General features: G+C 33.2%; 2 protein-coding genes across 2 annotated transcripts; one reads left to right on the top strand and one right to left on the bottom strand.

Annotated features, from left to right (window-relative positions):
• Positions 1 to 6769: 6769 nt before the first annotated feature.
• LOC140865910 (acidic endochitinase-like) lies at positions 6770 to 7748 on the top strand. Its single transcript, XM_073270750.1, has one exon. It carries the CDS (start codon positions 6776 to 6778, stop codon positions 7649 to 7651), a length of 876 nt encoding a protein of 291 aa, XP_073126851.1. The 5' UTR covers positions 6770 to 6775; the 3' UTR covers positions 7652 to 7748.
• A 172-nt stretch (positions 7749 to 7920) lies between these two features.
• Positions 7921 to 9389, bottom strand: LOC140865909 (F-box/kelch-repeat protein At3g06240-like). Its single transcript, XM_073270749.1, has one exon. The coding sequence runs from the start codon at positions 9244 to 9246 to the stop codon at positions 8104 to 8106; it is 1143 nt and encodes a 380-aa protein (XP_073126850.1). The 5' UTR covers positions 9247 to 9389; the 3' UTR covers positions 7921 to 8103.
• Positions 9390 to 15452: the final 6063 nt, after the last annotated feature.

Genomic DNA, 15452 nt, shown 5'->3' with positions numbered 1-15452 from the left:
ACATATACAATCCCTCAAATCGTTTATTCGAACGTTTCCGTTCATTTCAAAATCAAGGAACAAGTCTTCAGGATGAATGCAATAACTATCAATCAAGCCACATTCATTATCATCAAGACTCATTCAAATATTCGTAGAAACATATAAAAGCACATAAGCAAATAAGTATGTGATTTAAGAGAACTCGATACAAACCATCTTGAGTTGTACTCCCAATCAAATAGTAGTTCACTTTTACCTTTCAAACGTGATGTTAATGATGTCTTCTAACTTGTCAAAATCTGTACAAGTATCAATCAAAAGTCTATCTCAAAACCTGCTCAAATTCAATCCAAACTTCAACAAGACTTCAAGGCAAACTCTACCAACCTTGTTCTATCTTCTATTGGTTTCGGAGTCAACGTTCTCAAGTTTACATGCCCTGTTTATGCGCTGAAAACATAGCATACAACCCAAGGAAGCATCAGCTAATAATCCAGCAACATCTAAGTTCAAGAACAATAGCAAATTGCTTCAAATCAAGAGTTCGACGGCATATCGGTATAACTCGGCGATTCCGAACACATCTATAACATTCCTAACATTCATATCAGCTGTATATCAACTCAAACACAACATATCAGCAGGTATAAAAGTCGAATCATAGCTGGAAAATCATAAGAACATGATACAACAATCAATCCTCAACCCAACTTCAATATTACAAAAGATAGAAGCTCAACAACAACACTTCATACACAAGTATGATATCTGTTCATTTCGAATTCTCAAACCTTGATTAACTAAGATAAAACTTACATCAATTCGAAGGTTTCGTTGCGAGGATTCCAGAACATCTTTTGAAATCGAAATCGGATACCCGTAACTCAAGATATCTCAAATTGAAGAAGAAGAAGAAAAAGCTTGGATATGTCTCTGTTCTTGCCTCACGGTTTCTTCCTTTTCCAATTCTGATAAATCTGATAAAAATCCTGATATTACACGTGCATGCTGATGGGTTATTCCAAAATTATGATAAGTTTATTCATAATTGCACTTTAGCCCCTCAATTATTCAAAAATTGCAATTCAGTTCTCAATTTCTCATTTCACTCAATTTCAATCCTAAATAATTTAAGAATATTAGAATTTAAATCAAAACTCCAAATATTCCCAAATTAAATATTCTCAGATCAAAATTAAATAATTTCGGGCGTTACAGGTAGACTATAAGGGCATGATTGATATGCTTAATGGAATAGAATTGGAATAAAACCAACTTTGTAATGAAATAAGAACAGAAATAGAATGATAAATTTATTCCATTCAAACGATTGGTACTGAAAAAATAAAACAGGAATGAAATAAAATTATTTTTAATTATCAAGTCATTTTTCACTAAAATTCAAAATTGTAGCTACTCAAAAATATTTATTATAATTATTATTTAAAAACAATTAATAAATTATAACTATTAATAGTCTATTAATCATTATAAAATTATCTTTATATTAAAACTAATATAAATATTAATCTTAATTTAGTAATTATTATTACTAGTATTTTATTTATTAAAATAAGTGTCTTTTAATAAATATTATTATAGTTATTATTTAACAATTATTTTATTTTATTATACATTTTTTATAATATACGTGATATTGTTAATTTTATTTATTTGGTTATTAATATTTTCATCATCATTCAATTGTCATAATGTTATATTTATGAATGATAGTGTCATAATTTGATAACATTTTATTTTATGATTATTATTTTAGGTATTTTATTAAGCAAAATAATGAAAATAGTTTATAAATGAAAAACAATTAGGAATGAGAATGACCATTTCGATCCAAAATAGATGGAATGACTATTATCATAAATATGAGAATAACCATTCAAATGGGAATGGACATTCTCATTCCAAAACCAAACCAAGCATGATTGTAGGGAATGAGATAAGAATGTTCATTTCATTCCTACCTCATTCTTTTCTACCAATCATGCCCTAAGGAGAAGGGAAATTCAAGGAGTCAAAACGATTAAGGTAGTGTCTGAAAGAGATTTTTGAAAGCACTTCCAGCTTTTTCTTAACAAAATTTCAAAATCTTGTTAAGGAAAAACTGAGAAGTGCTTCCTAGAAGCTCTCTCAAACACTACCATAAATCTCGAAGCCGGAAGGGAACACACACAGAATAACCAAGAGAGGAGAAAATCAATGCCAAGTTAGAAGATACACGGCAGAATCAGAGAAGCAAGAATATGAGCCAAAGGTTTGATTATACTGTTTTATTCTTGGATGTATTCTGGAAATGTTGATTGTATTATATCGATCTACATTGGTTAATCAATATTAAAGTGGTTGTGGTGCTCCAGTGGACGTAAGCCTGCAAAGATGGCTGAACCACGTAATCACTAGCGTCCTTTTCTTGATTGCTCGAATTGTTTGCATGCTATGAGTTGCGTTCTGTGTTAGTTTATTACAATTAAATTGGTGCATTCTTGATCCTTGTTGTGTAGTCTTCCGAAGAGGTGATCGAGAAACAAGATAAAAAACAGTGAATAGTTCTGAGTATAAAAGGCTTCATTGTTTCCTCAACAAGTAGCGCCGTTTGTGGAAACTGAATGGGAATGGGAACAATGAAATTCGACATAGAAAAGTTCACCGGGAAGAATGATTTCTCACTTTGGAGAGCTATCTTGATTCAGAAGGGATGATTAGAAGCCCTACATATAAGGGAAGGAACGTCTACTGAAGCTAGGGCTGGCAAATTTCTCATAAATCCCGACCCTTCCCATTTTCAACCCGTTCTCGTCCCAAATTTTTTTCGTCCCGAACTTTTCCCGACCTGAGTGGTCGGGATTTTTCCCGATCCGATCAATTTCGGGATCGTGATAGACAACTCTTCCCGACGTCATTCCCGACCCGACCCGACCCGAATATAAAAATAATAATTTTTTAATAATTTTATGTTTTAATATTAATGTTTTATAATTATCTACCATATAATTATTTTTTTATATTTATATTTATCTTTTGTAATATTAACATTGAGTTATAAATTTTTATTTCGTTATTATTATTATTATGAATAATTATATGTTTTTTTATTAATCAAGTAGTTGTTTTAGTTTATTTGTAATGTACTAAGAAGATTTTTTAGTTTTTTAATGGTTATATACAAAAAAAAATTAATTTATTTGTAATGTACTAAGAAATTGTTTGAGTTCATAATTATTTTTTAAAAACTATTTTCATAGAAATTTTTTTTAAAAAAAATATTGTTTGGGATTACCTTTTTCCGACCCGAAGAAATCTCGAATGTTCGAGATCCTGAACATTCGGGTCCCGACACTTCTCGGGTGCGGGATCGGGAGAAAAAAAATCTCAATTCCTATCGGGACGGGAATCGAGTAAGGGGGTTACGGGACGGGTCCCGACCCGATCCCACCCCTAACTGAAGCTAAGGACAAGAGTGACATATTAGATATGATAATTCCAATATCATAATAATATTTTGTTATGCCCCGTATTTTTAAACATTTACAAAAATGAAGATGCGGAAAATAGTGAGATAAATTTTCAAATATAAAAGTGCAGGGCATGCATCGTGTTTGCAGGTTCAAAAAATAGATTGAAATTAAAATATATGTAAATAACACTTAAATATTTAAATAACGTTAACGTGCATAAAATATTTGAAACAAAAGATGCAACCCTACAGACAAAGACGGGCTCTTATACGAGAACGCCAAAAACTACTACTTACAAAGCAAACACAACATGAGTTTCAATAAAAGATACTAAGTGTGGGAAAAATACTTTATAAAACATTCGTGAAAACCAAGCATAAACTATCAAATGAAATAATCAAATTAAAAGGTTACGACCTTAAATCATTGAAACTCATCATCACGAGACCGTCAATGAAAATACTTAAATATTAAATTTTCTTGAAACAAACTTTTAAAGGTCGTGTATAAAATAATAAAACAACAAAATATCCGTAAACGTATGCAAAACTTCTCGCTTAAAAAACTTCAGAGCTTCGAAACTATTGTGTCATGCAATGTCTTTGCCTCTTGGACTTTTTAGCCTTTCCACCAAAGCCTTTAATTCATTTACATCTCAAATCTAACTGCACCAATCAAGTATAGTGAGTCTAAATACTCAAAAAAAATATACACACATATATCGTATATGAAATATAAAACTTAATGCAATGACATAACATAAACATATCGTAAAAACTTGTCATTTAAGGGTGATGAGATACATGCAAATGTGGAAAACATATCATATCATATGGGGAAAATCTCTTTTTTGGTACTATAAGTTTGTCACTTTACAATTTTGGTCCTCTATGTTTTCATATTCAAATTTTAGTCCGCTATCATTTTTTTGGCGATTTTAGTACTTTTTCTGATGTGGCGTTGATGTGGCACCATTGCAGTACTGATGTGAAGCTGACGCGTATAGTGCCACATAAACATTTTCGAAGAAAAATGACTGAAATTGCCAAAAAACAAAACATTCAGGACTAAAACTGAAATATGAAAACATAAATGACTGAAATCGCAAAGTTACAAATATATAAGACCAAAATTGCAGTTTTCCCTATTATATGAGCACATGGGTTTCCCGTGGTCATGGTTGTTGTACAAGGAATGCCATTTATACTGGCCTTGACTAATAATATGCACACCATCTCTTTTCGGTCCATACTGGTCTTGGTCAATATGCGCATCGAATACCGTCCATACTGACCTTGATTCTTTGGAAAGGTCCCTCCAGAGCTCATCCCGGAGTACCAATCATGTACTTCTACTGTAGTGACCCGTACCCTAATTTGTACGATTAAGGGTAATCTTAATTTTAGAATTTTCTGATTGGACAAATCAAGGAATTAATTGAGCTTTAAATAATTAATTTGGACTTTGATAATTTGGAACAGTTTGGACAATCCGAACCAGGATCGGAGGATTCGATCTGCATGAATTTAGAAGATCAGCTAGAGTTCGAAAGATCAAAAGATATCGGACGATCCGATCTCTGGATCGGATGATCCGAACTCATTCCAGCCAAGGGTACAGATAAATTCAACAAAGTGACGTCAGCTTGATGACGTCAAAATAGGATCGAACGATCTGAAGAGGAAGATCGGACCGTCCAATGTGCTATTCGGACAGATGGCAAGATGTGTGCTACGTGGCGATTGAAGTATTAAAATCATATTAAAAATTACCAAAAAGAGTATAATATTATGAATGCTATTTTAAAATAATTTTAAAATTTTATCATAAATATTAAAACCATATTTAAAATAATAATATTTCATATTTTAATTTAGAAAAATTGTTATGATTTGAAAATTTCATTTTTAAAAAAATATTTAATATTTAATAAGTGAAAGACAGGATGGAGATTTATGAAATATAGAAAGTTATTTTGGAGAAATAAAATTTTTAAATAAGATTTTTTAAAAAAAAAGTAGGGTCAACCCAACTTTTTTAAAAATAGTTTTTAAGCTGTCAAACAACTTATTTTGTCCGCTTATAAACAGTTTGACAAAATTATTGCCAAACAAATTGAAAGAGCTTATAAGCTCCATAACAACTTATAAGCTATTTTGTAGGGTTTATAAGCTCACTCAAACACCATCTATGTCATTTTTTTTCTTTTCTTTTCTTTTTTTTTTCTTTCAACATTTTAAATGAGAATTTGTACGTTTTAAGTTTTATACATTTAATGCACTTTTTCTTGCTATATTTCAAATGAGAATTTGTACATTTTAAATTTTATACATTTAATTGTACATTAAATGAAAAAAAAGCAAATAAAATCAATGACAAACACATAAAAATGAAAAGAAAAATAAAAAAATCTCTCCATTACTAAAAATAAAAAATGATTAAAAAAATTAATATTAAAAAGCTTTATAAAATAATTGTCAAATACCATTTGGTTGTTGAGATCATGAATGATGTAAGATATAAATATGATAAATGAATATACACGAATTAATAGTAATTAATCATGTTTAAGTGTTAAAATATAGATCATTAAATCTATGATTTATGCTTATAAAAAGATAGAATCTCATTAACCCTAGTCCATCATCATTTGCAACATACAATACTCTTTAATTAGAATGATTGCAAGTGGCGAAAAAAGAATCGTAATAGAAAAAATATTTACCCTCTCAATTATCTCTTTGTTATTACTCATTTAATAAGTTTTTTTTTCTTTTCTTTTTTTACTTCAATTCAATAACAAATTATTAACACGAGTATTTTTTTTTTATTTTTGGAAAATCTTTATCCTACTTGTAAGGACACTACCCGTGCATTTAAGGATCATCGTTAATCAATATGTAAGATATGAGTAAAAAAATAATGGATCTCACGCACTTGATAAATGTCGACTGACAGATCTACCTTGGAATAGAGTAGTATTCTTAAAGCAGGTTTTCAAAAGGTAATCCATATGAATTTCTTGTTTTCTTCGATTCTTTTGAAATAAATTAAATAATTTTAATAGTTTTTAAGTAAGATGTCTGATTCTATTAAATAAAAAATGAAAAGGGTTAGCCCAGTATTCAAAATATCACAGCAGCAACAGGCCGTGCACGCAAAACAAATCAAACAAATAACATCACTCAACCAAAACTACTGAATTCTGCCACAACCCTTTTGCTTTTGTCCTAAAACCTCAACATTTCCTATATAAACTCCTACACAAACCTCCTATAATCTCACCAAATCAAATAAAATCAAGAAAATACTCAATCCCAATGGCACCAAATGCATTCGCATTAATCTTCTTGTCGATTTTCCTCATCCTTCCCCATTCTGAAGCCGGAAAAATCTCCGTCTATTGGGGTCAAAACGAAAACGAAGGCAGCATAGCCGAGACTTGTGCCACCGGAAACTACCAATTCGTGAACATCGCGTTCCTCCCCACATTCGGCAATGGCCAGACTCCCATGATCAATCTCGCGGGTCACTGTGATCCCTACACCAATGGCTGCACTTATTTGAGTTCCGAAATCAAATCGTGCCAAGCAAAAGGCATAAAAGTGATGCTCTCGATCGGCGGAGGAGCGGGAAGCTATTACCTCTCCTCTGCGGAGGATGCCAGACAAGTTGCAACCTATCTCTGGAACAGTTTCTTGGGTGGAAAATCATCCACTCGTCCGTTAGGAGAAGCCGTTCTTGATGGAATCGACTTCGACATAGAGGGAGGAACCAATCTTTATTGGGATGATTTGGCGCAGTATCTTTCGAACTATGGAAACAGAGGCAAGAAAGTGTACTTGACTGCAGCACCACAGTGTCCATTCCCCGATTACTATGTCGGAAATGCGCTTCAAACCGGGCTTTTCGACTACGTTTGGGTACAGTTCTATAACAATCCTCCCTGCCAGTATTCTTCGGGTATGACGAGCTTCGAACAAGCGTGGAAGGATTGGAATTCTGTACCCGCAGGTAAGATATTCCTGGGTTTACCGGCATCGCCAACCGCAGCGGGTACCGGATTTGTGTCTGCTGGTGATCTTACTTCACAAGTGCTTCCTGCAATAAAGGGTTCCGCTAAGTATGGAGGTGTGATGCTGTGGGATAGATATCACGACACCCATTACAGTTCATCGATCAAGAACGATGTTTGATCAGTTTTAACAATTCAGTGTCATGTAATATATTCAAGATTCGTGTCATGTGCATAGAGTGCATCATCACTATATAATATATATGTAAATAATCTTGTACTGCAGTCGACTTGAGATACCATTTTCGAATATTCAAAGAAATTGTGTTTTAGATGTTTATCGATAAATAAAAACAACATGAACTCACTTGAAAAAAAAATCTCAATAGAAAGAACAATGCAAACCAAACAATCATCGAACATAAAAACAACATAGTAATAAGAAGAAAACAAGACATAATATGTCCTTATAAGGAATAGTCAAGCAGAAACAAACCAAAACAAGATAAGAAAACATGCCTGCAGCTAGCCATCTTCTGTTCTTACAATTAGGAATACTCAAAACAGAAACAAACCAAAACAAGATACGAAAACTTGCCATCTTAAAGATCCAAGCACAAATCACTCGTTTCATCACTCACTTGCAATTATTTGATTCAAACTAATCAAACTCTCCTCGTAAACAACTGCGCTCATGGTACGAGGAGCTCCGTACAACTGAAACCCTTTGAACTTGTTTTCATTTAGTGCACAAGTCGCCAGTTGCCCATTGTAAGATTCTACCAACAACTCCTCATTCTTCAAAAACAAAAAAGGGCAGATAACACAATAATGGCCGGCAGCAACAAACTGTTTGGTCCACGATTCTTTCTCCCCGTATTCCTTCATCACCCAAATCTCTATCTTGTACGGTTCTGGCATGTAGCCTGAATACCCAACAACGGCGAGCCTATCATCGTACTCCATCAGCCTCAGGTACCTTTCAGGTGAATCGAAATCATCATGGAAGTGTAACAAACTAAATGCATCAGTGCTAACGCCGAAACAAAGAATGCATGGATAGTTATTGGTAGCCATGACTGCGAACCAGTGAATCGTTCCATTATAAAAGAGTTCATAACCAGGTAAATAAATAATATTAGGCACTTTTGCAACGATTTGTGTCCAGGAATTGGAGGCTGAATTGTACAAATCAAACCTGATGTTACTCTTCCCCAATCCATCTAAGAATTCTGCGAACTTTGGCAACTCATGTGTCATATATGATATCTTGATAACCTTGTAAGCACCAGTCATTGGGTCAAACCCGAATCCATACTGTAAAGGAACGGCAATAAAGCCAAATGGGTATCTCGGAAGGGGAAGCAGCTTGAATTCTCGTAATGCCGGATTGCAAAAGAAAACAGTTTTTCCAAAAGCAATGCAAACGAGACCATTGCATGGGCCATGAATGGAGATATTTGAGCGTTTGCGCGAAGAAATATTCAAATCATCCAGAATGGGAATCGACAGATTGGGTGAGACCAATACTTCTGGGAAATTCGGGTCGTGAAAAGAGAACGATTCACCTTGCCCATTTTGTTGTGGAAAATAGCGTTTCACAAGCAGTACCCTCTGTTTTCTCTCAAATTTACTGTGTTTTTGGATGAATACAGGACTCCTAATCAACTCACACCAAGATTTGGAAACACATCGGGATTTTAAAATTGATTTCACCGGGAGACGAATCAAAACTTCAATTAGCACATCCGTCGGTAGCCGTGGTGGATCCGCCATTGTTATGCAGCACCACTCTGCATATGTTTATGTGTGGTGTCTTTCTAGCTTAGAGAAATATATATTGGGTATCGTGTGTGGAATATATAAGTGTTTATTTAAAAAGCCATTGATATCCCATCAACCGAACAGTCGGAAACGGATTCAGATGAATTCTCATTTATGAAGAAGACTTCATTCATTTTCTGTGACTTGTCAACTTCCCGATATATAGAAATAGGATAATCATAACAGTGGCCAGCAGAAAAATATTGCTCCCTCCGTTCCATATATAATGTCTTCTTTGAATTTTCACACAGATTAAGAAAAATGTATTAGAAAAGAAAATTTTATATAAATTTTCTATTTTATCCCTATTTAATGTATTAAAAAATGATTGCACAATTTTCAAAGTGTAGTTAATAAAGGTATATTAGTAAAGAAGTGTAAAAAAAATTACTAAATATGGTATATGACTATATATTTGAGACAAATAAAAAAGGAAACATGGACAATATAATTGGGACGGAGGGAGTAATATTATGTTATACTTATACTTATATTTATATTTATATTTATAATTTATAATTTATAATATTTATAAAAGAGGAAAAAACATATTTTTATTCAACGAATGTGTATGTACAACTGTTTCGTTCGGTTTCGTACCAAATAAATTAAAAATTCAGATCAAAATATCAGAGTCATTATTTAATATTAATGTTTTTTATAAAATATTATGAATGTCAAGATAATCAAATATTGAGTTATGATACAAAGTCATAATAAAATCTGACACAAATGATATAAAATCATGATCAAATTAATTTCTTTGATGTTATGTTCAGGTTTTTGCACCTATAAATAAATAGGTCACTCATTAACTCATTAATCATCTCTGTGGCACACCTGAATGTCTTGTATTGATATTAGATGCATAATGATTTTAAGAATCGTCCTGTATGTTTGTGTATTTCGTTATCCATGTCTGACCACTATCACCAATTTTCAATTTCTTATATGGGTAAATTAAATCTCATATTTGATACATTTTTAAAAAGTTCATGATAAGTGAATGAACCCGTAATAAATGTTTCTATAAGTGGAGTATGTATCCTTTTAATTTGGTGTGATAAATTTAATACAAACAAAAAAACACTACAAAAATCCAAATTTAATTATTACATTTATGTTTGTGCAAGATCTTGAATAACAATGAAAAATAAAATTTATTTTAATAAGGTTAATTTCGTTATTACAATCCAATATATAAATTTAATCACTTCTTATTAACATTTAATATAGTATACTATCATTTTACTTATATTTAATTTATTATTATATTATATTGTATATCATTTACTTATTCTATCCTATGTACCCAACTATATCTTTAACTATCATGCATAACTCTTATGTTATATTCTTAAATCATGCCATGATCACGTGAACCTGAGTATATGCGCCGCCATCCATATTTTGTTCCCTTTTAACTTACTGTTATTTCATTAGTTTAGGGGTATATATTATAATTATGTTTAAATTTTTTTAATAAATATTATATGATTTTTTATTTATTTTTTTATACATGGATTTCATCATGTCGAATAACTCAAACTTTGAATTTGTTGATCTTGACATATATATCTTTGGGAAAAAAATATCTCTCTTGGATACTAGATGCTGAAAGACATCTAGATGCAATGAGTATTGGAGATGCAATCAAAGACAAAAACGAAAAATCACTGCAAAACTGTGCAAAGTGTAGTAACATGTTTTTATTATTATTATTATTATTATTATTATTATTATTATTACTAAAAGAACTAAAAAAACAAAAAATTCTATGAAACGGTTTTAATGGTCATTTTTTAGACGAATTTTTTATATTGGTTATCCATTAAAAAGTATTATATTTTATGTCAAAAATATTATTTATTATTATAAATATAAAATATGAATAAGATTGATCCGTCTAACGGATGAGATCGTCGCACAAAAGTGATATTAAAAAAAATAGGAACCCTTACTTGTAGTATTATATTATTTATTATTATTATTTATTTAAAATATTTCAATATACAATCATTTTTATTCAAAGAATATGTATGTATTCGGTTTTGTAACAATTAAATTAAAAAATCCAAATCAAAATATTAGTGAAGAATTCGGGAGTCATTATTGTTATAAATATATTCTTTTGTAGATGATTATATATATTTATATATGTAGATTTAAAAGATTTGTGATCAAGATAAATATGTCAAGATAACAATCATGATTATAACGTAATATATTGAGAATCTAAATAAATTCATGATAAAAATATGATATATGATTTCGTATATCGAGAAATTGAAGAAATCATAATGGATATCTGATATGATATCAAAATCTATAAATATTATTAAAATATATAGATCTATGTCAAAATATATTAATATTAATAAAAAAAATTGATCAAATATTTAAGATTTGTTGATATTCATTAAGAATATTTATATATAAGATCCAATATTTGACAATATTTTTGAAAAATATAATTTAATGCTTTTTTAGTTGTTGATGATCTTATGAAATTGTAAGGTCCAAAATTCTACTAGCTTAATTATAATAAAATAATTAATTATATGAGTTATTGCATGTTATTTTAAATATATAATTGTTATGTTTAAATTATGTGAATTATGTTGATGCCTGAGAATCCTTATGTAATGTGATGTGATTTTTTTAAATATTTAGGTTGGTATTTAATTTTGGGTCGTAGGGACGAGCCTAGCCTTGAAACGAGTTAAAAAAAATATTTTAAATAAAGTTAGTAAATGCAGATTATTTATTGAGAGAGTAAAAATTTTAAAGAATTTTTTTAAGTGTAACTAATGGGCCGTGTGGGAAGCCCATTAGTCATAGGTAAGAAAAAAAAATCAGACGTTCGGATTTCTCTTCTCATTTTTTTTTGAACGCTCACTTTTCTCAAAATCTTTCTCAAACACTGCGATCTCAAAGCTAGGGCTCTTCGACTTCTCAAGGCTAGATCGTTCTGCGGTCCAGTTTAATCCCAATCAGACGATTCAGGCAAGTTTTCATCGGTTTGAAACCCATTCAAGAATATAACTATTTTAAATATTTAAACCCTATGATGAAGATCGATTATCTATGCATATTTCTTGAAGATTCATGAATATATATGATTAATTGTGAAATTTGACGCGTTTCTGATGTTTCCGGTACAAGTTTGAGGAGATGTAAGGGCTTAGATGTTTGAAATCCAAGTTTTGAGTTTGAGTGTGTTGGGTATGGATTTTTGATTCAAATCTTTAAATTAATGGATTGATGAATGAGTTTTGAGGTGTTCTTTTAAGGTTTATCAGAGTTTTGAATTGTATTTCCAAGGTTCAAGAAGATTGGCCGAATTAGGAACCCAAAAATCTGATTTTTCGTGAAAGCTGTTCGCATGCCAGAATTTTTTTTTTTCGCAAATGTCCAGACCCTAGAAGGGGGTCCGGATGCCCTCTGTCCCTAATAATCGTAATTTTGTTGTGCACGGGGGTGGGCACGGGGTCCGCGCCTGTGGGGACCTCGGGTTGCTAATGTTGGAAAACTGGCGAGTTCCCAGATCAATCACGATTGATACCCGGTGCAGCGGAAGTTTAAAAATTTTGTTATGGAACAATTCCATAGTGTGGGTATCAACCGTTCAACGATTAAATTATTGTGTGTGTAAAATTCAAATAACAATTAAATAAATTTTACCTCAAATCTCGCAACGAGATTAATGGACACCAACAGAACAATTCTGCTCTTGTTGTCTCTCCCTGGAACCGATGAACGCCTTCAATCAGGTCCACGAACAGAGGTTTAATCCCTCTGATAGATTGCACTAGAAAATCTATCAGAAGTTTTCTGCGAAGAGAATACACGAATTTGATTCGTTATTCCTTACTGCGATTCAAAATAACAGACCGGAACTTTCTCGGGCAGAGGGAGGGAGAGGCGGCCGAAAACGTTTTTGAGAGGGGCTAGGGTTTCGAAAATCCTGTCTCAAAAATTATGACCTGTTGTGTGTAATTTCTGTACTGAAATAACTTATTTATAATGCAGGCCACTAACACCTTAGGGCCCATTAGTCATAAGCTGGGGCCCGACAAGCAAAGCCCACTCGTTCAGAAATTAATATAAAATTCATCGTGACTCCGATTGATGAAACGATTTCACCAATGTGCACAGAAACCATTTCTGCACGTTTTAAAGTCAAAATAAATTTTCCTGAATCCGAATTCAGTGGTTTCCAAAAATGTCCATCCCTATGTCATTTTAGGAAATCCTACTCCCTTACTCTTATTTAAGAAGTCCAACTCCTTAGTTCATTAAATTTAACTCTTTAAATTTAACTATCTCAACGGGGATTAAAACTCCATTACACTGTGTGACCCTCAATGGTTCAGGGATACAGCTAGCCGTGGGCTCACAACTCCTTGTGACTCGGAACAACACTTTCCGACTTGCCCAACGAATCATGGTAAAGCGCCTAGCAACATCGCCCCATGATTCCCTAGGTATCACTGATAGTGCCTACAAGAACCAGTAGATTTTGGTTAGCGTACAGTACGGTCCCTTCATCCATATATCCCGATCGAATCAACAACCATTGGTATATCGAGAGTCGCTCAAGATTCGATAACTATGCAATACATCTTGAAGATCAAATTAGTGACATCGCATGTGCTACTAAGAAACCATTTCTTAAATCACATCAAGTACTCTGGCCAGAGATTTGTCACACTAATATCTCCTCAGATCGCATAGGATATCCACACTCGCAAGTATGTGGTGAATCCTTGACAACAATGCATTGACTCCTATATGTGTCGTAACTGTACCCAATCTCGACACCTGATGACCCCCTCAGAGTCGGTAAACGAGTCAAAGCACAGTACTAGCATATAGAGTCTCCATGATGTTTCAAGTCGTAAGGACTAATGGTGTACAACCAAAACCGCGGACTTTATCCACTCGATAAGTGATAACCACTTGGAAAGTCCGGATAGGGTAGTTCGACTATTCATCCTATGAATATCCATTTGCATGCTTCGAACATCTCCATGTTCCCTACCAATGAAACGTGGTACTCCGCATCGCAAATGCTAGTCTCAAACTCGAGCGATCCTTATCCTTATTATCGGACGGCTCAATCGACTAGGAACGGTTTTAGAATATACAGTGACTATAAGATGTATTTCATGATAGACATCTCCATGTTCTACCACATCTTACATACACTATAGTATATTCAAGGTCTTTATCAAAACAACAATAGTATATCACAATATAACAATATGAAGTAATATAAAGTCATTGCCATAAAAGTGTAAATAATATTAAACAAAAGATTGTTTATACAAAGAGTCAACAAAGCCCATAGCCACACAGTTGGCTCACTGGGCACCCACTCTTACAATCTCCCACTTGCCCTATAGCCAACTAGTCATACTACGTAGACCCATTGCTTCGCGATGTTTGTCAAACAATGGTCCTGGCAAAGGCTTAGTAAGTGGATCAGCGATATTATCTGCAGAGGCCACTCGTTCGACACTGATGTCTCCTCTTTCCACAATCTCCCGGATTATGTGGTATTTCCTCAGTACGTGTTTGGATCTTTGATGAGACCTTGGTTCCTTTGCTTGAGCAACGGCACCCGTGTTGTCGCAGTACACCGGGACTGGACCAACAAATTCAGGAATGACGCCCAACTCTTGGACGAAATTCCTCATCCAAACGGCCTCTTTAGCAGCAGCTGATGCTGCAATGTATTCAGCCTCAGTGGTGGAATCCGCTGTGGTGTCCTGCTTGGAACTCTTCCAAGAGACAGCACCGCCATTGAGCATGAACACAAATCCAGAGGTTGACTTCGAGTCATCCACATCACTTTGGAAGCTAGAGTCGGTATAGCCTTCCAGTTTGAGTTCTCGTCCTCCATAAACCATGAACATATTCTTAGTCCTTCGCAAGTACTTAAGAATGTCCTTCACGGCTTTCCAATGCATCTGACCAGGATTAGACTGATATCTGCTCATGACACTCAGAGCAAATGCTACATCCGGTCTGGTAGATATCATCCCATACATGATACTACCTATAGCTGACGCATATGGTACATGTGTCATATTCTCTATCTCTGCTTCAGTCTTGGGACACATAGACTTGGATAGAGAAACTCCATGACACAT

Source organism: Henckelia pumila, chromosome 4 (genome assembly GCF_033568475.1).
Source record: "Henckelia pumila isolate YLH828 chromosome 4, ASM3356847v2, whole genome shotgun sequence".
NCBI lineage: Eukaryota > Viridiplantae > Streptophyta > Magnoliopsida > Lamiales > Gesneriaceae > Henckelia > Henckelia pumila.
Note: the sequence above shows the minus strand (reverse complement) of the source record. Positions and strands in the feature narration are given on the sequence as shown.